The 23244-nt window shown below is 38.4% G+C and overlaps 1 protein-coding gene across 2 annotated transcripts; it reads left to right on the plus strand.

The window, feature by feature from the left end:
- The first annotated feature begins 1044 nt into the window (after positions 1–1044).
- On the plus strand, positions 1045–23001 carry CACNG1 (calcium voltage-gated channel auxiliary subunit gamma 1). Of its 2 annotated transcripts, XM_051995259.1 has the most exons (5): positions 1045–1517; positions 1866–2339; positions 17566–17640; positions 19815–19952; positions 21906–23001. In XM_051995259.1, the coding sequence occupies exons 2-5, from the start codon at positions 2105–2107 to the stop codon at positions 22130–22132; spliced, it is 675 nt and encodes a 224-aa protein (XP_051851219.1). In that variant the 5' UTR covers positions 1045–1517; positions 1866–2104; the 3' UTR covers positions 22133–23001. The 2 variants fall into 2 exon arrangements, with proteins under 2 accessions (XP_051851219.1, XP_051851217.1); XM_051995257.1 differs by having other exon boundaries at positions 1045–2339.
- The last annotated feature ends 243 nt before the right edge of the window (positions 23002–23244 follow it).

A 23244-nucleotide genomic window follows, 5' to 3' on the forward strand; every position in this document is an offset into this window, starting at 1 on the left:
TCCCAGTATCAGAGAAGGATAAACAATGCTAATAACAACAATGAGAATACCTACATAGTACAGTTGGTAGAATGCTGGGCCTGGAATCAGATAGACCTGAATTATTATTATTATCCCAGTAGCAGCATCTACTTAGCTGTTTCCAAACCCTGCCATCTGCATTCTAGCCCTTTTTCTCCTCCTACCAGAAGTTGGACTCTGTTCCCAAGACCCTGAATTCTAGTTCCTGAGTCTTTGCCTTATCTGGCTTACCATGACACTGCCAAACCCCTTTCCAACTCTGTTGGAACTTGATGTATTATTTATCCTGTTAGAGTTTAAGCTCCTTGAGATTAGGGCAGTAACTAGTTTGAGTTGATCAGGGTTTTTCCAAGAATGCCAACATTTAGACAGTACTGAAAGTACTGTGAGCTTCTCCCAATCTGGCTTTGCCCACTGAGACAGTGTCCTTGCTAGCCCACCCTGCTTTGTCTCCTTGTATTCAGTGATCAGTCCTGTAGCAATATAGATATGTTGAGTATCCCAGGATGCACTTCTTCCCATCCCCTGTACCTGCCCACTTTGTCCCAAGTGCAAAATTAAGTAGCACAGTTAATATTCCATGAATTCAGAGTCAGGAAATCCTGGTTTCAAATTTATCCTCTAACACCTTCTAGCTGTGTACCTCTGTCTATCAGAGCTCCCCCACCCCTGCAAAATGAGGATAAATAATAGCACTCACCTGTCGGGGTTGTTTGACATGCAAATGAATTGTAGTTGTAAAGTGCTAGGAGGAGGAGGAGGAGGAGGAGGATGAAGAAGAGGAAGGGGGAGGGAGGAGGAGGAGAAAGAGGAGGAAGTAGAGGAAGAGAAAGGGAGGAGGAAGAAGAGGAGGGACAAAGAAGGAGAAGGAAAAGGAAGAGGTAGAGGAGGAGGAGGAAACAGAGGATAGGAGGGGGATGAAGATGAGAGGGAAGAAGGATTGGGAGGGGAGAGGAGGTGTGACAACTAGAGCTTCCTCTTTTCCCTGAAACAGAGATCAATTTTCCCTAAAAGGCAACAAAGCTGTCCTGTGGACCTGATTGGCCCTGCTTTGATGTAGTTTCATCTAAAGGCACAAGTCCCACTTACTCTTGGAGTTGATGAATGTCTGAAGACCATGGGAAATACCAACCTCCTGCCAACCAGACAGGTTTCCATATAGAAAAGGCGGTTCTATAAAAGCTAAATGCTACTGCTTCCCTGTTGCATATCCTTACCGTGTCAGGGGAAAGTAAATCTCTTTTCCTTAGCAGTTCAGTGTTACAATTGCCTCATTTTGGTCCCAGACGCACCATAAAGTAAGGAGAGCGCTAGCTTCTGACTCGTCCCAAAGACCCCGATAACTTTGGGCAGAATTCTGAAGCTCTCTTGCTTTCACACTTCTGCAGGATAAGGTGAGTCTTTCTCATGTCTCATGTCACCCCAGTGACAGAGGGACAGAGCAATGAGACACGCTTAGAATCCAAAAAGACCATCTCTTCCCTCGCTCCATCTGGGTAAGTAGTTTTATCCACCATCCTCAGTCAAATATCATCTTCCTCCCCCACCTCTTAGCAATCAGACTCTCAAGTAACCATCTGACATCCCTCCCTAATTTCACACACAATATTTGAGATGACTTTCCTGCCCCACCTCACTCAGCTATTCGGTAATGACTGCGCCAGAAGGCTCCCCGGTGAGAAGGGGTGGGGTTCACTGCTCCGAGACCGCTTCCCTCCCCTCAGGGAGCCACGGGGACTTCCAGATCCAACTTGGGAAGCACGATGCTGTAACCTGAGCAGCAGCCTATCCTGAATTTACTCGATGGGTGCATTAATAGAAGCCTTTCTCACTGCCCCTGACAGGACTTAGCAGCTGTGCTTGCTTCCCAGTCGCCTAAAAGCTCCAGCCTCCCGGCTGGTCTGCTTTTGCTCCTTGAGACTGACATTTCAAAGTGCTTAGACTCAGTAAGGCACCAGTCCTACACCCCACACCCTGGCCTGGCCCAGCTGCCACCTTCCCCAGCCACTCTCTCAGCCAGCTCTAAGCCAGGAGGGAAAGAGCGCCCCTGAATTCAGCCTGCTGGACCCCATTTTTGGTGATCATGACGGAGGTCAAGGCACTGAAAGTCCGGTTGACTCTCTGCTTCATCCTGGTGGGCGTCTGCTTGTTGATGGCCGCAGTGGTGACCGATTACTGGGCAGTTCTGAGCCCCAGGGTGGAACAGTACAATGCCACCTGCGAGGTAGCCCACTTCGGTCTCTGGAGGCTCTGCACCAAACGGATCTACATGAGCAACACCAATGACAAGAGCTGTGGACCCATCAACCTGCCAGGGGGTAATGTGCCAGTTTCTTATTTTCTTTCCCACCTCCGACTCTGTCTCTCCAAAAAGATGCATGTGGAAAAAGAACAGGTGATGTGCCAATGTGTCTGGGCTTCCCAGAGACAATTGCTTCTCTACTCCAGTCCCCAAGATCTTGAATTGCAACTGTCTGTGATGATGGTGTTGCCTTTCATGCTTAGGGAGTACATATAACATATTTGTCTTTAGTTATTTTTGCCTTCCTAAGGCAGAGGTTATTAGCCCAGAAGAAAAGGAGATATAGGCAGGATAAAGGACTAGCCAAAAGAGCAAAAACAAGGATTTCGAACGCTTCTCAGAGGCTTTGCATCTGAAACACTATGCTAGATCTTCAACCAGGGGTTCTTAATTTTTCTTTGTGTCATGAATCCCTTTTGGTAATCTATGGCCCCTTTCTTGGAAGGTTTATTAAATTCATAAAATAAAATACATATATTACAAAAGATACCAATTATATTAAAAGATAGCTAAATTTTTATATAAATTCCACATTATCATAAAGTATGATCCTTATGATATATTATGCAATACCTTTGCTTATGTTTTATTTATTCTTTTGCATTAAAACTAATTAAGGAAATTGGTCAAAAAAAAGATAGCAAAATATTTTTAAAAACAAGTTCATGGATCCCAGGTTAAGAACTCTTCTCTTAGAATCACAAAACAATAGAACATGAGAGCTAAAAGAAATTAAAGATACTGTGGGTTTTAAACTCAACAAGTTGTTTGGTTTTTAATTAATAACACTCAACTATATGTCCTACTACCAAAATCACAAATGAAGGAAATAAGTATTTATTAAGGACCTACTATGTGTCAGGCATGGTGTTGTATTTTACAAATATCTCATTTGATCCTCATAACATTCTGAGGGTAGAGAGGTGAGGAGGAGGTTTGATGCTATTATTAGTGTCACTTTACAATTGGAGGAACTGAGGCAGATGTTAAGTGACCAAAGAACTGCATGATATAACTCCAGAAGGATGGGAGACAGGAAATATGGCTGGATTTGAAATCTGAAGACCTGGATTCAAACCCCACCTCTGCTTACTTAGCACCTGGATAACTTTGAACAAATCACTAAATCCCTCTGGGTCTCAGTTTTCTCCACTGCAAATTGAGAGGTGGTACTAAATGACCTCTAAAGGTCCCTTCCACTTCTAAGATTCAAAGATTCCATGCTCCTGCCATTTACCTCCAAAACACCAATGCAGCTTTAGGCGCATCTTCATTCCCGAGATGGGACAAGATCAACAACTAGTTTCACAAACTAATCATCGTTTTGGGAATGAATCAGTTCTAGAAACAGAACTTTAGACTCATATAAGATATCAATATAGAACACTCAGGCTTTCTTCAAGCACCACATTCGGAATAAAAAGTCAAACATTATCCTCTCATTTCCACTCCAACCCCATTTGCTTCAAGAAATGTATGCCTTATCTGATTCTATTGAATACATTTAAGAGTCAGGAATTTTACAAGAAAACAGTCTCTTGAGAGGAATAGTGCAGGGGCACGAGGAGGAATCTTGATGGACACTAGCATGTGGGTATATGGGTGTCACATAGCAGAGATGCCCAGGTCTCCTTGGTTGCCTGCTAAATGTGGCCCCATAAACATATCACTCACTTTACCAACTCCCTTGGGCTAGGGATGAACAGGCAGGGCAGCTTCTCCAGAAACTAAGTATAGACAGAAAAGGTTTGGTTTTACCTACCTTATCCCTAGGAAACTTGCCTTTTAAAGTTCAATGATTTTTTTTTTTCCAGTAAGGGAATGGTCCAGACAAGGAAGAAACAAAAATACTTAGAGAGCTGAGCCACAGGGCACTGGAATATGACCTGTCCCAGGAGCCGTGCCTTGAATATAGTCCATGTAGCTGGACTATATTTCTGGAACCTCTCCTCCCAACTTGGTCAAAGCTTAGCACTGATTCTGCCAGTGGCATTGAGCACCTGCTCCATTTTTTTCCTCCATTCAGCCTAAGTACCAGTCCCTGGCAAAGCCTATACTCATCAATAACCTCAGCATGACTCCACCTAGTTACCCAGTTTCTCTTTTCTTTTGGAAAAATGCTCTATTTCATTTTCAACTTCCTATCCTTCTTATCTTGACCCATCTCCCTGAATTTCTCCAATGCCAAGTGGGAGCAGCCCTAGATCATCAGCAAATAGCATCATCCATTTGTGGCTTGCCTTTGAAATCCAGAAATATCCTTCCTTTACCCGGACCTGAACAGGTTTTCCTAAGGGGAGGACAAGATTTCAGAATGGGATTTCAAAGAGATCCAACCTGGGTGGCAGAGGGAGAGAAAAGGGAGGGGAAGATGAAATTAACTTCTCAAGACTTCTTCCAAACATGGAATTCTTAAGCCTGAGAAGCTAGAAATTTCCTCAGTTGGTTTTCCCAAAGCCTTAAAAAAAAAAAAAACCATAAATATTCTACAAATGACAATAACAGTACGGATCAGAGCAATTCAAATTCTCCCTAATCAGGCATTCCCTTCTCAAATATACATATTTTCTCACCATCATTGCTCAGTCTCTGGTGAAGATGCTCTTATGTGTTTCTTCCTCATTGAAAAGTTCAGTAGATGTAGGGGAAAGAAACAATTTTTCAATACCTCTTTACCCAGAAAGATCAATTCCACCTATTCCAAATGGAAATGCTGTTACTCTTAAATGTTGTCTCCCCCATTATAAGTGTGACCTCCTGGAGAGCAGGGATTGTCTCTATTTGTAGCTCCAGTGCTTGGCACAAGTATTTAATTAATTAATGTTTCTCCTCTATTCATTCACTTTCTTCTTTGTGTCTCCTGTCATCAATCATGATTAATTGGAAGGGACTATCTTGGAACACAATATTGAAGAAAACCAAAACTTCCAGGGGCTAATGTGTAAGCCCAGCTCTGAAGGAGGCAATGGCTGGTGTGGATAACTTTCTGAGTGAATTTAGAAGTATGGACCCAGAAGCTTACACTATCTCTGATTTGTTGACAGAGTGGGGCAACATTTCAATTAAATTTAACTCTACAAATTATTTACTAAGTTCCTCCTATGTACAAGACACTGTGCTAAGTATTACCCCGCCTCCTTGCCTCCAAGAGATTTAGCTTTTAGATACTGGGTATATACAAATAAGCATAATACAAGTTAGATAAATACAAGTTATGGTATGATGTGGGCAAAGTAGAAGCACAGATAAAATGTTCTCTGAAAATTAGAGGAGGGAAGAAATAATTTCAGCTAGAGGAATTTGCTCAGAATCCTAGCAGCTCTTCCCATTGTGAACCATGCCTCCAACATCCTGGCAGAGATGATGGACTTAATTTTTTTTATTAAAACTTTTTATTTTCAGAACTTATGCATGGATAATTTTTCAACATTCTCCCTTGCAAAACCTCATGCTCCAATTTTCCCTCTCCTTCCCCCTCAACTCCTCCCCTAAATGGCAAGTAATCCAATATATGTTAAACATGGTAAAATATATGTTAAATCCAATATATGTATACATATTTATACAATTATCTTGCTGCACTATGATTTTTCTAGTTTATTTTAAAAATTAAAAAATGAGAAAGAAAATAAAATGCAAGCAAATAACAACAAAAAGTGTGAAAACACTATGTTGTGATGCACATTCAGTCCCCACAGTTCTCTCTCTGGGTATAGATAGATGGCTCTCTTCATCACAAGATCATTAGAACTGGCCTGAATCAATAGATGATGGACTTATGGTGTAAAATAAGACCTACATTTTTTGGTAGGGCCAATAAGGGAACTGCTTTACTATAATTATTTATTACAGAGGTTTTGTTGGTCTTTTTTTCCCTCACAAGAAATGTCATGAGTGTGTGGGGAGAGAAAAATGAATATATTTTATTTTTACTTTTTTAATTTTTTTTCCCCTGGTTACATATGACATTCTTTTTTTATACACACTTCTTTATGAATATGTTGGGAAAGAAAAAGCAAAAGGGAAAAACAACAAGAAGAAAAAAAAACAAGAAAAAAGGGGAGAAAGTAAACACATTAATTGAAAAAAATTAAAAAGAATTCCTAGTAGTCTGGCATCATGGGGGTTTATCTGAGATCATTAACAGTAGTTTAACCATAGAGGTTGAACTAGTATCCTGATGGTACCATAGATGGTATCCTGAAGATACCATGGCCTGAAGAACTATGGTTTCACTAGGTTAGATTTTCCTTCCACCAAAACAAATCACCACTCTTTCATACTTTAGTGGTCATCACTGTCTTCGGTTACTATGTCCAATAATTCATGACCAACCCTCTGGTGATAAGTATCTCTGCAATCATTTAATCTAGTTTTTGGACAACCAACATGTTATCCTTCACCAGGCCAGTGCTCTATTGGTATTACCCTATAAACTCCACATCACATCTGTGCCATGAAAAGGCATGAGACCCTAGTATCTATGGAGCTAGGATGTGAGCTAACATCCTTGTCTCTCCTTAAAGCAGAATTTCCAACTTGCTTTACATAATTTGTAGTGTAATTTTTAAAAATAAAATAAGGCTTTTGATAGCCAGAATTCTATCAGTCATCATCCTAGGAACCAGCATTTATTTGCTTATTCAATTCAATGATAAAATCATAGCTCCAAGGCATTGCCAGATCTAGAATGTCTTTTAAATCCTTAATCAACAAATATTAATTAAGCACTTACAATGTGCCAGATATGGGAAATACAAAAAAAGAGAAAAACAGGGTGTCTGACCTAAAGGACCACAGATTCTAATAAGACAGACATTCAAGTAACTATGCATATACAAGATAAGCAAAGTGTATGTAGAAAGTAAGCTCAGAGGGCCCAGCAGTACTTCCAACAAAAGTGGGATTTGAGGTGAGTTGTGAATGAAGTAAAGAAGGCCAGTAGGTGGGGGGAAAAGAAAGAATGTGTTCCAGATATGGCGGCAGTGCAGATCAATGCAAAGGACCCTAAAATGAGAGACAGAACATTTTGAGCAAAAAAACAATTGATTCTAGATTTCAGAGTCTGTGAAAGGGCACAAAATGCAAGAATGCAGGAAGGGATTAGTTTGTAAAAGAATCTAAAATAGGGGCACAGTGGATAGAGCACCAGCCCTGAATTCAGGAGGATCTGAGTTCAAATCTGGCCCCAGACACTTAATACTTCCTAGCTGTATGACCCTGGGCAAGTCACTTAACTCCAATTGCCTCAGCAAAGAGAAAAAAAAGAGTCTAAAATAAACAGATAATTTTGATCCTAGAAGCAATGAAGAACCACTGGAACTCACTAGAGAAAGGGGATAATGAGGAGGCAGGGAAATGACATGGTCAGAATTTTGCCTAGGAAAACCATTTTGGTAGCTGAGTAGAGAACAAATGGAAGTGAGGAAAGACTTGAAGTAGGGAGACCAATTACAATGCTATTGTAATAGCCCAGGAATGAGGTGATGAGAATCAGCATCAGGTGTCAGGGAAGCAGCCTGTTAGAAAGAATAGAGAGTAGAGTTGATAAAGGGGAACAATGTAGAGAATATGGGAGAGATAGGATCAAGTCTGTATATATCCATCCCTTCGATGGATGAAGTGCCCTTTTCATGGGACAAAAGTGTAAAACAGGGCATGATATGAGAAGACATCTGGATGATATGAGATGAGGTTAGAAGAAGAAGAAGAAAGAAAATGAAGTTCTCACCAAATGACCAAAATTTTTTCAGTTAAAAATCTTGAGTTGGGATCTTCAATTGAAAGCATTAGAAGAGAGTGTTCTATCCTTCTTTAGGGATGAAAAGTTTCAAAGTAGCCACTGTCATGAGTGGAAAAACAAATCCATTAAGAATATATATTGGACTACTTTGTTATAGAGAGGATCAAGTTAAGATTCTGCAACACATATGTATAGTGGATATAGTCACCACAACTTCCTTGATTTCTTCAGTTCCATTTAGCAGCATGTAAATAGAAGTGAAGGCAAGAGATGGTGGAAGTAATCTAAGTTTGGGATTTGGCAAAGGCATGATCTGATAGGACCAAAAAAGTTAAACTAAAGATAGTGTTAGGAAAGAGTTCTTTCATGGCACCTCTTGCCTCAAAGTAACTCTCTAAGGATCCAATCTGTGAGTTTGAGTGAAAGTTAGAGGAAGCATATAAAAGGAAATGTTGTACTGTAAGGGCTTCATCCAGGATGTATTTGGATTCCTTAAGTGTTTTCAGGGACCCATTGGAGATATTCTCAATCTAGGACTCTTCTTGATTATCCCACAATTTTGGACCACTAGAGAAAAATTAGTATTTTTTTCTTTGCTTTTTGTCTATAATTGGATAGTCAATTTTCTAGTGAGTTTTCTAAAGGTCAGACCAATTTCTTCAAGATAATTTGAGACAATTTTTACATGGTTGAATGCTTACATATTAATATCTGGGGTTTTTTGCTGTACTCATTAGGAGAATGGAAGCTGATATGAATATATATGCACACATAATGAGAATTGTTCTGCCACATGTAATATGAAGGTATCATTGTATAAGTTGAAAGGAGTCAAAACAGGCATTTTTAGCCTCTTCATTAAAAAAAAATCAATATTTTATCTTTTTGTCAATTAAATGTATAACATTTTAAAAGATTTGGGTGGTTTTTTTTTTGAGTTCCAGATTCTTTCCATCCCTCTTTTTGTCCCTTCCCTTGTCAAGAAGGCAAACAATTTGATGTTGAATGTACATGTGCAGTCATGCAAAACATTTCCATATATATCATTTTGTTAACAATAGACCAAAAAACAAAAATAAGAAAAATAAAGAAAGTTTTTAAAAGTATGCTTTGATCTGTATTCAGACTCTATCAGTTCTTTTTCTGGAGATCATCAGTCTTTTTGGGATTGTCTCAGATCATTGTATTGCTGAGAATAACTAAATCATTCACAGATGATCATCATACAATATTGCTTTTATTATGTACAATATTCTTCTGGTTCTCATTTCATTTTTGTATAAATTCATGTAAGTTCAGATTTTTCTGAGAGAATCCTGCTCATCATTTCTTAAAGCATAATAATTTTCTTTTTTAGTTAATTTTCTTTTCAAAACATATGTATAGATAATTTTCAACATTCATCTTTGCAAAACCTTTACTTTCACCTGTCCCTCCTCAAAAGTGTTTTGCCCCTGACTACCACCTCCCACAATCCTCCCTTTCTTCTAATAGCACTCCATTTCTTTTATTCCCTTCTTCTCCTATTTTCCTCTAGAGGAGATAGATTTTTATACCCAGCTAAGTGTATATGTTATTTCTTCTTTGAACTAATTGCAATGAGAATAAGAGTTATGCTTTCTCCTTGACTTCCCATAATCCCCTCTACTATAAAAGCTCTTTCGCACTTCTTTTATGTGAGATAATTTATCCCATTCCACCTCCATCTTTGCAAAACATCTTTCCAAATGTTTTTCTCCCTTCTTTCCCCTTACCCTCTACTCAGGGTGGCAAGTAATCCATCAATAATGTTAAACATATGCAATTCTTCTATACATATTTCTACAATTATCAAGGCATAATAATTTTCTATGACAATCATATACCACAACTTGTTCAAGCATTCCTCATTCACCATTGAGGTGATGAGCATGACCTAAATTTCCAATTTTTTGTTATCAGTAAAAGAACTGTTGTTATAAATCCTTTTTCTTTTTTTTTTCTTTTAATCTCTTTGGGATACAGACCTAGTAGAGATATTGCTTGGACAAGGGAATGAATGGTTTTATAACCCTTTGGACAAAGTTCTAAATGGCTCTCCAAAATGGTTGTATCATTCATAACTCCACCAGCAGTACATTTGTGTTTCAATTTTCCCATATCCCCTGCAACATCCAATCTGATAGGTGTGGAGTGAATGATATCTCAGAGTTTGTTGAATTTACATTTCTTTTATTAATAGTGGGTTTGAACATTTTTTCATATGACTATAGATAGTTTTGATTATTTTCTCTGAAAACTACCTGTTCATATCCTTTAATCATTTTATCAATTGGGAAATGGCTCTTATTTTTATAAATTTGATACCATTTTTTCTATATTTGATAAATAAGTCCTTTGAGAAATTTTCTTTAAAATTTTTTTCACAGTTATAATTATTATTATCCTTCCTGTTTTCCCCTGTTTAGCTTTTTCTACTTTCACCTGTCCCTCCTCAAAAGTGTTTTGCCCCTGACTACCACCTCCCACAATCCTCCCTTTCTTCTAATAGCACTCCATTTCTTTTATTCCCTTCTTCTCCTATTTTCCTCTAGAGGAGATAGATTTTTATACCCAGCTAAGTGTATATGTTATTTCTTCTTTGAACTAATTGCAATGAGAATAAGAGTTATGCTTTCTCCTTGACTTCCCATAATCCCCTCTACTATAAAAGCTCTTTCGCACTTCTTTTATGTGAGATAATTTATCCCATTCCACCTCTCTCTTTCTCCTCTCAGTTTTCCAGATTACCTTTCCTTGAAAGGTAATATCCATTCTCTTTCTTTAAATCATGGCTTTCGGATAGTCCAATAATTTTAAAATTATCTCTCCTGGATCTATTTTTCAGATTGGTTATTTTTCCAAAGAAATATTTCACACTTTTTTCCTTTTTTTCTTCTTTTGACTTTGTTGTATTGTTTCTTGATACATTACATAGGTAGGGACATTACAGAGTCTATTTTACTCTCTGGTTTTAAGATATCAAGGCAGTTTTTCTTGATAATTTCTTGGAATTTGATGTCCAGGCTCTTTAAAAAAAAAAAAAAAATCATGGCTTTTGGATAGTCCAACAATTTTTAAATTATCTCTTCTGGGTCTATCTTTCAGGTCAGTTTTTACAATGAGGCATTTCTTATTTTTTAAAATTCTTTTAACTTTGTTGTATTGTTTCTTGATGTCTCATAGAGTTATTCGCTTCTACTTGTTCAATTCTAATTTTTAAGGACTAATTTTCTTCAGTGAGCTTTTGTACTTTTTACAAAAATTGTAAAATTTGGCCGGTTTTACCTTTTAAGGAGTCTTTTCTCCAATGAATTTTTGTACATTTTTTTTTCCATTTGGCCAATTCTGCATTTTAAAGTGTTCTTCTCTTTATTGGATTGTGTGTGTTTGTGTATATGTGTGTGTATGTGTGTGTGTGCATGTGTGTGTACATGTGTGTGTATCTTTTACCACCTGGTCTATTTTGTTTCTTAAGATAATATTTTCTTCAGTACTTTTTATGCCTCCTTTATGAAGTTGTAGATTCTATTTTTATTATTTTCTAGCATCACTATAATGTCTTTTCCCAATTTTTCTCTTATTCCTTTTATTTGATTTTTAAAAATCCTTTTTGAACTTTTTCTAGAGATTCTTTTTGGACCTGAAACCAATTCACATTTGTTTTTCAAACTTTGGATGTAGCCATTTTGACTTTGTTGTCCTCTTCTGAGTTTGTGTTTTGACCATTTCTATCACCGTAGTAACTTTGAATGGTCAGCATCTTTTTTTGTTGTTTCTTCATTTTTCAACCTATTACTTGACTTTTATTATTAAAATAGGGATCAGCTGCTAGGGAGGAGGGGACAATGTCCCAAACTTCAGAGGTTTTTGAGCAGCTAGTTCTGGGAATCTATAAGCTTTCAATTCTTCCAAAGTGATATGATCTAAGAAGATACGTGTTTACCAAACTTCTGGCCCATGCTTTGTTCTGTGTGTGACCAAAAGCACATTTTTATGTCTTCAGACTGTGAGAAGTATTCCTGCTCCCCTAGGGCCACAAGCTGTAGTGTGCTAGTGTTAAGACTGTGACTCAGGATTGAACTGGGGTCTGTGGGTCCTGCATCCAGTGCCAGCAAAGAGACCTCATTAATCTCCTTCTGATTAATTGTCTGTCTGACCCACTTGCCATCAGATCCAAGATGATTCAGTCACTCTCAAACTGTTGTGGAGTTGCCAGGATGCAACCTACTCTGGCACAACCTGTATTCTACTCTTACCTCATTGCCAACCTTCTAAATTATTGTGGGGTAGAAAATTGTTTCACCCTGTCCTTTTGTGGGCTCTTATGCTTCAGAATTTGTTTTGAAACATTATGTAAAGATTGGAGGGGAATCTGGGAGAGCTCAGGCAAGTCGCTGCCCCCTTGTCCCATTCTCAACCCATCCTTCTCCAGGGGAGATTTTAACTCCTATTGGGAGAAGAACCAAGAGTTTGGGATCAGAAGATTGGCCACTTTGCCTTTTCCAGGGAGAAGAATAACAGACTCAAATTTTATCTATCTGCTTCCTTAAACTATTGTTTTTCTAGAGGATATGGTTTTTAGATTTAAGCCAATTTTTATTTGCTATTCATTAAAGGAGGAAGCAAGACCCCAAGCATTATATCTAAGCCTTGATCCTCTTCTCACCAAATACCAGTTTCACAATGAACACACATGGCTATTGGTAAAGCAAACCATTTATTCTAACTAACTATTTATTAAAAGGAAGGGAGGTTAGAGATCATATTTCTCCCCTTTCTTCTTGCAAGTGAAGGATGGGGATGAGACAGACAGACAGACAGATAGATAGATAGATAGATAGATAGATAGATAGATAGATTCCATTTCATAGAGTTCTCACACAACTCTCCTTAGAGACGATGTCTATCAAAATAGAGGTAGAGGCAATGCTAACAAGACATTGTAGACTGGTATCCAATGTTTATCCACTACTTGTTCTCTCCCGTTCCTAAAGGAGAAAGAAAAGGTGATGCTGTTGAAAAGATCTAAGGAACACAGGAGGCAGGAGGGAAGTGAGCCCACACCACTGCTGTTACTACTGCTGTTTCCTTGCCTTTGTATTCAGTGGGAGAGAAGACAAAACTTTAAGTGAAAGACTGTAGCCAAAGTATATAGAAACCACATGGAACACATACAGAGCAGTTATATCTGTCCCTGTTTCTGAGAACAAAAACTGTTAACTCTGTACTTTACTGACATTTGGTTTCCTCTTATACTTGTGTTTTTCCAAAAGAGTGATGAACTATTTTCCCAATACTTGTTTTCTTTAAGAGACTGTTTTGCTTTTTATTTTGTCATTTGTTTTAATAGAAATTGACTTCTCTAAGATAATTTTGATTAAAAATATAGGGGCAGAGATGTTAAAGCATACAAGAGAAATAAATAGGATGTTTTAAATGGTCATATATGTATGTACACATAAGCATATATATACATACATGTATGTTTATATGCACACATTTATATGCATAAATATTTTTAGATAAATATGAGAGATGGAGATAGATTTTTCTCTCTACTTGCTAGGACTTTTCCCAACTAAGGATTAGAGATGAACTCAAGAGATTTTAATGATTCATATTTTATATTTTTATAAAAAGCTTCCAGAAGGAAGCCTCCTTTATTTGAAATGAAACCAGTAGATAATTGGAGATTGAGTCTGGTCTTCTAGTTGGTACCCAAGGTACTACATTTCCTTTTCCAACAATACGTAGCCCCACCCCACTTCCAAGTGAAAGAGAAAGGATTGGTTTTGAGAGAGGAGCTATCTTTTTTTTTTTTTTTTCTATCCTACACAGAATTAAACTCCACTGCTGGATAAGCATATAGATAAAAGATTAGTAGAGTAGCTAAATACAGTATATTGAGGTAACTCTTCACTTTGTGTGTGTGTGTGTGTGTGTGTGTGTGTGTGTGTGTGTATACATATATGTAAAACTAAGAGGAGGAACTAGCAGGGAAGATGACAAAATGCCCACCACACTGGGTAACTTAGTATCCTTTGAAATTAATAGCTGAATCCCTGTGCAACAAGAGAACTGTTCGGTTCTGCAAACATATATTGTATCTAGGATATACTGCAACATATCTAACATATATAGGACTGCTTGCCATCTAGGGGAGGGGGTGGAGGAGGGAGGGGAAAAATTGGAACAGAAGCGAGTGCAAGGGATAATGTTGTAAAAAAATTACCCTGGCATGGATTCTGTCAATATAAAGTTATTATAAAATAAAATAAAATTATTATAAAATAAAAAAAAATTTAAATCTCCAGTTTAAAAAAAAGAAATTAATAGTTGAAATTACCATTAATTAATGAGTCGCAGCTTTTCAATCTAGTATAGCTAGGTGGATAGGAGTAGTTAAGTGACACAATGGATAAAAGTGCTGGAGCCGGAGTCAAGAAGATTCAAGTCCATTTTATTTAATAACTGTATGATCTCAGAAACTCTGCATAAAGCTACATCTCATAACTCCATACCAAAATAAGGTCAAAAATGGGTACATGATTTGGGCGTAAAGAGTGATACCATAAGGAAATTAGAAGAATAAATGATAATTTATCTATCAGATCTTTGGAGAAGGGAGGAACTTATGACCAAAAAAGAACTAGAGAACATTATGAAATGTAAATTGGACAATTTTGATTATATTAAATTAAATTACAAAAATTAAATTTTGCACAACCAACAGAAATAAGATTAAAAGGAAAGTACAAAGCTGAAGAAAAAAATTCACACCCAATGTTTCTGATAAAGGTCTCATTTCTAAAATATATAAAGACCTGTATCAAATTTATAAGAATATGTTATTCCCAATTGATAAATGATCAAAGAATATGAACAATTTTCAGATAACAAAATTAAAGCCATTTATAGTCATATGAAAAAATGCTCTAAATCACTAAATTAGAGAAATGCAAATTAAAACAACTCTGAGATACTACCTTATACCCCTCAGATTGGCTAAGATGACAAGAAAAGATCATGATAAACATTGGAGAGGATATGGGAAAAACTAGGACACTGATGCATTGTTGATAGAGTTGTGAACTAATCCAACCATTTTGGAAAGCAATTTGGAACTATGCCCAAAGGGCTATAAAACTGTGCATACTCTGTATACCATAAATACTACTACTGGGTCTGTATCCTAAAGAAATCATAAAGGAGGGAAAAGGACCCATATGTGCAAAAATGTTTGTAGTAGTTCTTTTTATGGTAGCAAAGATGAAAAATGTCCACCAATTAGAGAATGGCTGAATAAGCTGTGGCATATGAAGGTAATGGAATATTATTGTTCTATTTTTTTAAAATGACAAGGGAATTTAGGATTTTAGGAAGTCATGGAAAGATTTACATGAACTGATACTGAGTGAAATAAGTGAAATAACCAGAAAGACATTATATACAGTAACAGCAAGATTGTGCGATGATCATGAAAGACTTGATTCTTCTCACTGTTTCAGTGATCCAAGGCAATCCCAACAGACTTTGGATAGAAAATGCCACCTGCATCCAGAAAATAACTATGGAGACTGAAGATAAATCAAAACATGCTATGTTCATCCAGAAAAGAACTATGCTATGTTCATTTCATTTTTCTGTTTTTTTTTTTCTCTCCTGTGGGTTTTTCCCTTTTGTTCTGATTTTTCTCTCTCAATATGGTTCATAAAGAAATGTGTATTTAAAAAGTTAACATGCATATGTGACTAGGAAAAAAGAAAACAATAAAAAGAAAAAATAGCTGTGTGGTCCTAGGCAAATCACTTAATCCTGATTGCCTTAGTTCTTCATCTGAAAAAGGAGATGGAGAAAAAAATAGCAAACCACTTCAGTATTTTTGCCAAGAAAAGTCCAAAAAGGGACATGAGGCTGACATAACAAAACAATGAAACAACCACAATTACAACAGCTAGGTGGATCAAGAAGTTCTGAGTCCAAATCAAATCACAGATGCTTCCTGACTATATAATGCTGGGCAAGTCACTTAATCTCTGTTTGCCTCAGTTTCTTCAACTACAAAATGGGAATAATAGCAGCTACTTTCTTAAAGGTTTGTTGTGACAGTCAAATGAGATAATATTTGTTAAGTGCTTATTATAGTGTCTAGCACATAGTAAGCACTTATATAAATGTTAATTCCCTTCCCCTAGTCAATCAAAATCTTAATGTGGGGGACAGAAAACCCTTTGAGAATAAATAATTTTAAACTGCTGGTTTATAACTCTTCAGTGGCTCTTATCAAGCCAACCGAGGCTTTAGTTTGACTGTGGAGAAGTTATTCAAAGGAATTAATGCACTGTGACCACTGATAGCCTTTGAAATCAAACTTGCTAAGAGCTGTATGAAATTAGGTCAATGGTCATATTTGGCTCTACACTGAGAGTCTTCACCCCTTGATCAGAGCTTTATTCTAACTTTAACTTTGTCTCAAAAGTTAAGAGGGAGAGAGAAGAGGGATTGCTGGCAGATTTGAAGCTCAACCAATTTTCAACAATTTTTAAAGGACTCTACCCTGCTCCATAACTATATGTACTATAACAAGACATTTGAACTCTCTACATCTTGGCTTTTCAGTCATTTGTGAAATTCTAAACTCCAACTTTGCTCTGCCCTGATGATCATTAAATTCAGTATTTTTTTCCTGAAGATTATAAAATATTTTACTCAACACTGTCAAATTAGCAAATATATATTAAGCACCTACTGTGTACTAGGCATTGTGCAAAGCACTGGGGATACAAAGAAAGGAAAAAATACCATTCCTGCTTACCCTGCACCCTACCAAGGAGTTCACAACATGCAAACAACTGTGCACAAAATAAATATATACAGAATAAATTAAAGATGATGACACAGGGATGGCACTAGCATTGAGGGTAACTGAGAAAAGATTCCTAAAAAATGTGGGATTTTAGCTGGAACTTGAAGAAAGCTAAGAGATGATATATGTACTGCACTTTGAAAAACTTAAAGTTAGGTATGTATTTGAAAACTATATATATGTAAAAATTATATATTTGAAACACTATAAAATTATGTATATATATACATAAATGTATGCATACACATATGCATGCACATATCACATATATGTACATATGACATACCTTCTCATCCCTCTCAGTAAATAAATTATTCTTAAAATATGTGGATCTGATAATTGTTTTATACATATATGCATGTATGTGGTGTTTCATGTGCAATTATGTTTATATATTTCATAATGATTATATTGCATATGTCATTTTCAATTAAAAGATGCAGATGTTTTTTAAAAACAAGCTACTCTTGAGGGACAGGAGAAGACTCCTAGCTTCTTAGGCTCCCTAACAATATCCAAATAAAAACCAGCCCCATTTTTCATTTCCCATTTTTCTGCTCAAATTCTGAGTCCTTCCCAGAGCATCTCAATTCTTCTCTTCCTTCTTTACAGAACAGAACTGTTCATACTTTAGGCATTTTAACCCAGGAGAGAGCTCAGAAATCTTTGAAGTCACCACCCAAAAAGGTAAGACCATGCTGGGAAAATGGGTCTGAATGTGTTTTCCAAATGGAAAACTGTATTGGACAAAAATGCTAAATCCTTTGTCTGAAAGGGCTGACTTTCCAGCTGATAGATAATGTTAGAGCAGTCAAAGTGTCTTCTCCTTTCATTCTCTGTTGTTGAAGCCCTGTCAGGTGTCCCTTAAAGACTAAAGGTCCTAAAGAGTTGTGGATAAAAGAGTATTTTTTTGAATTCTAAGCCTGCTAAAAGGAACTCACATATATGTGTGTGTGTGTGTGTGTATATGTATGTATGTTTATGTATATGTAAAAATATATACATGTGTGTGTGCATGTAATCTGCCTCCCCCCCAAAAAAAAAAAGTCTGGAAGATGTATATACAACTTTGTGTAAGGAATAATTAAAATAAGTCAGGCTTCCTAAATATCTCTGTCTCTGTCTCTGTCTCTTTCTTTGTCACTATCTCTCTTTGTGTCTCTCTCTGTCTCTGTCTCTCTCTATCTCTGTCTCTTTCTCTGTGTATGTGTGTGTCTCTCTGTCACTATCTCTCTGTGTCTCTGTCTCTCTCTGTGTGTCTCTGTCTCTGTCTCTCTCTCTATCTCTCTGTGTCTCTGTCTCTCTCTCTGTGTCTCTCTCTGTCTCTGTCTCTCTCTCTCTCTCTCTCTCTTTCTCTGTGTATGTGTGTGTCTCTCTGTCACTCTCTCTGTGTCTCTGTCTCTCTCTGTGTGTCTCTGTCTCTGTCTCTCTCTCTATCCCTCTGTGTCTCTGTCTTTCTCTCTGTCTCTCTCTGTCTCTCTGTCTCTCTCTGTGTGTGTCTCTGTCTCTCTGTCTGTCTCTGTCTCTCTCTCTCTGTGTCTCTCTATCTGTCTGTCTCTGTGTGTGTCTCTCTGTCTCTCTCTCGTCTCTCTCTGTGTCTCTGTCTCTCTCTCTCTTTGTCTCTCTCTGTCTCTGTGTGTCTCTGTCTCTCTGTCTCTGTGTGTGTGTCTCTGTCCCTGTGTGTGTATCTCTCTGTCTCTGTCTCTGTCACTATCTCTCTGTCTCTCTCTGTCTGTCTCTCTCTTTCTCTATGTGTGTGTCTCTGTTTCTCTGTCTCTGTCTCTATCTCTCTCTGTGTCTCTTTGTCTCTATGTCATTGTCTCTATCTCTGTCTGTCTCTCTCTCTCTCTCTCTCTCTCTCTCTCTCTCGTGTCTCTCTGTGTCTCTGTCTCTCTCTCTTTGTCTGTCTCTGTCTCTGTTTCTGTCTCTCTCCTGTATTCAGTTCTCTGAAGTAGTAGTTTACAATAATAATATTCTTTAAGAAAGAGTGTGGACAAATAGGTGACCAGTGGATAGAGTGTCAAGCCTGAAGTCAAAGACTCCTCTTCCTGAGTTCAAATCTGAACTGAGAAACTACCTGGGTGACCCTGAGCAAACCACTTAATCTTGTTTGCCTCAGTTTCCTTATCTGTAAAAATACAGATACAGGATAGCTGGAAAAAGGAAATGTCAAACCATTCCAGTGTCTTTGCCAAGAAACGGGCTCATGAAGAGTTGGGCAAAACTGGACAACAATTACAAAGCAGATGCTGAGTGTGACAGAACATGTGTAATCCATATGAGGGAGGTTGAGGTGATGGAGTTCTGAGCTGCAGTAGGGTTAAAGCTTAGGGGTGTCCCCACTAAGTCTGTCACCAATATGATAAGCCACAAAAAGCCTCTTGTCTGCAGAAGGAGACGACAGTGGATCCAAGTTTGAAATGAAGTAGGTCAAAGCTTTCATTTTGATCAGCAGTGGAATGAAGTCCATGAGTGATCACTGCTTTTTTAGCCTCAGTAAGTTATGAAGATCCAATCTCAAAAAGAACAAAAATAATATGTAGTTACCTTAAAACTAAAGATACTATAGAACAGTATCTTACTTTGGGTGCTCATTAATGTTCCACATATTAGCTCTTTTCTAAGAGATTCTGTGGCTTCTAATTCAGGGAATCAACCAACTTCTCCATCTTCTTGTTTAGGAACCACATCCCACTCAGTCATACTAACCCAAGAGAGGCCCCCCCATTCTCTGGGAGCAAACAGATTTTACCAACTTGGTTTGGTGGCACAGACTAGATGGAACAAAATTTTTGATAGCATAGAGATAGTCTGAAAAGGGACAAGCTGACTATTCTCTGCCCTTATTGAAATCTTTGTAGAATACAGCATCTCTGCAGCAGCCATCTCCATCTTCAGCATCGGTTTCACGATCATGGGGACCATTTTCATCCTTCTGTCCTTCAGGAAAAAGAGGGATTACCTTCTGAAGCCAGCAGCTCTGTTCTATGCTTTTTCAGGTAGGATGTTTGGGAAGGGCTCAGGGCAGGGTAGGGTGGGGTACAGAGACAGAGACCTTGCCTTATCCCCTGGAAATTACAGATCAGTGTGTCTTAAATTTAAGTGGAATGGTGGGGATGACAGAAATTCTAAAATCAGCTATGGGCCTCATTTTTCTCAGTAAAAAGAGGAATTAGACTAAATGCCTTTTAAGGTTCCTCCCAGCTCCAAAACTATGATCCTATTATTTTAGTGCAGAGAGAAAATCAGGATAGGGAGCACCCTTGTTCCACTTGGATTCATTGGAGATATATATGAGGACATGTTTCTTTTGGAAATTTCACTTCCTTCTTTTTTTCTTAAGGAAAGAATTGTCAGTTTTATAGAGATCAATCACTGCTCAGGAGGAACAAATAATCTATCAGTCAACATGCACTTGTTAAGTACTTACTTTATATCAGGCAGGCAGCTAGATGCTACAGTGGAAAGAGTCAGGAAGACCCTTCTTCCTAAGTTCAAATCTGGCCTCAGGCACATACTAGTTGTGTGACCCTGGGTGAATCACTTAACCCTGCTTGCCTCAATTTTCCTCATCTATAAAATGTGCTGCAGAAAGAAATGGCAAACCACTCCAGTATCTTTGCCAAGAAAACCCCAGATAGGGTCATGCAGAGTCAGACACAACTAAACAACATGTACCAAACACTATGCTAAGTCCTAAAGACGACCCCCCCCCCCGAAAAAAAAGGAACAAAAACACAATTTTGGTCCTCAAGCTCATATTCTAATGGTAGAAGACAGACCTATACAAATAAGATACATACAGTATAAATGGGAGGTAATCTGAGAGGAAAGGATTTAGCACTGGAGAGAACAGGGAGGGGACCAAGAAGGTTTCTTGCAAAAATTGAGACTTGAGCTGAGCTTTGAAGGAAACCTGGGAAATTAATAAGGAGAGAGAACATTCAAGACATGGCAGATAATCAGTAAAAAGCCAAAGAGTTGAGATATGAAGTGTTTAGGAACAGCAATAAGGACAGTGTCAGTAGATCATAGAGCATGTGGAGAGGAGTAAAGTATAGGACTGGAAAGGGAGGAAGGGACCAAGTATGGAAGGGCTTTAAAGCCAAACAAGATTTCATACTGGATTCTGGCAGGGGCAGCTAGATGGTATTGTAGATAGAGCACTGGCTCTGGATTCAGGAGGACCTGAGTTCAAATATAGCCTCAGACACCTAATACTTACTAACTGTAGGATCCTGGGCAAGTCACTTAAGCCCCAATTGACTAACACACTCTCTCTTTCTCTCTCTCTCTTTACACACACACAGAGCCCCATATTGGATTCTAGAGACAATAGGAAACCACTGGAGTTTATTGGATAGGGGGTGATATGGCCAGGTTTGAACTTCATGAAGATCCATTTGACAGCTGAGTACAGGAAAGGAGAGACCCAAGGCAAGGAGACCCATTAAGAAGGCTAATGTCATGGTTTAATCTTTAGGTGATAAGGGTCTGGGCAGCTCTGGGAGTGAGGAAAAAGGCATATATATATAAGAGATATCATGAAGGTAGAAATGGCAAGACTGGGTAACAGATCAGATAAGTAGAGTTATTATAAGAAAGGAAGCAGATAAGACACTGAGGTTGTGAGCATGGGTGACTAGGAGGATGGTGATACCCTCAAGATAGAAGTTGGGAAGGTTAGGACCAGCATATATGGTAATCTTGGTTGGTTATGAAATCCATGTGAGTTGATCGGTTCCCCAATGAGGTAGCTAGCTAGTTATCAGAAGCAGGTTAAGTCCCCCTATTGGTTTAATGGTGTGATTCTGAGTGACTCATCTTCCCTCTCTGAGATTCAGTTTCCCCATCTTTAAAAGTAAGATGACCTCCAAGGTCCCTGCCAGCTCAAAATGCCCCAGGTGGGTGAGGAACAGACTGGAAGCTCAGCATCTCACTTGTCTTTCCAGGTCTCTGTATCATCGTCTCTGTGGAAGTCATGCGGCAGTCGGTGAAGCGGATGATAGACAGCGAGGAGACTGTCTGGATAGAATACTACTACTCCTGGTCCTTCGCCTGCGCCTGCACCTCCTTTGTCCTCTTGTTCATCTGCGGCATTGCTCTCCTACTTATATCCCTGCCCCGCATGCCCCAGAATCCCTGGGAGTCTTGTATGGATGCTGAGCCTGAGCATTAGCTTGATTTCATCCTTTCCCGATGACCTGGGATGAGGACTAAGGAAGTAGCAGCCTCCAAGGTGCTCATGCTCTCTCACTCTCTCTGGAAGCCAAATGGCAAAACCAAGAGAGGTAAAAAGTGGGAACGTGGATGTGGCAGCATCACTCCCATCCTCATTGATAATAAGTGGTCCTCCTTTCAACGGGATCACATTTCCCCTTATCTGAGACATCTTTTCCATCTATTCCAGCCTCATTCTTTATTCCCTCCTCCATCATACCTCCTCCCCTCCCCTCTACTCACCATCATATAGAATGGTGTCTGGATGTATGACATTCTCCCCAGTTCCTATCACTACCTAAAACCTACAGACTGCTACAATTTTTCTGTGCTCCTATTTGTGTGGTGACAGAATCTCTGCTTTAATCTAGTAGCAGAATGGGAGTCCAGAGCCTTATCAGCTGATTTTCTACACTCCCAGCAGTGCCTGTAGGTAGGGAGTTTGGGGGAATGCATTTGACTCCTAGATGTTGCAGTTTGGGTTCATAACTGTTCCTGTACACAATCTCAAACTGGTTTCAGGTTGTCCTTCATAAAATGCTCTATTCTTATAACTTACCCCTTTACTTTATTATTTCAGTTTTTTCTTCTAACTCTGTGTGTGCAAGTCCCCAGAAAGAAGTCCCTAGAGCAATGGATAGAGATTTGCTTGCAGCAATAGCCAACCCCTCCTCTGCATAGTGTCAAAGTACACAGTGGGCTATTTGGAATTCAATCTAAAGTGAAGGCCTCCTCTTTGCCCTAATGTTCATCATAATCCTCAAGGAGCATTTCCAATTGGGGAGAAATGAAGTGTGCATTAAAATAAAATTTCTGTGAAAATGTTAATCCTTCTGTGCCTTCACTGGAAATTCACTTGAATTTGTAGCCATAAACATGGATCCATAATCATGGCTCTTGACCAAGTCAACTTTAATGGGGTAAAACTGCAGAAGCAGAGGGAGGTCCCAAGTATGGTACTAAGGACATTTCTGGGAGCAGGGAAGGATCTCCCTTATAGAAACTACTTGGGAGTTCAAAATTTCCATTTAAACCCTTCATTTGAGGAATGTTCTTTGGGAAAAACCAGGA

The sequence above is a fragment of the Antechinus flavipes genome, chromosome 4, assembly GCF_016432865.1.
Source record: "Antechinus flavipes isolate AdamAnt ecotype Samford, QLD, Australia chromosome 4, AdamAnt_v2, whole genome shotgun sequence".
Taxonomy (NCBI): Eukaryota; Metazoa; Chordata; class Mammalia; order Dasyuromorphia; family Dasyuridae; genus Antechinus; species Antechinus flavipes.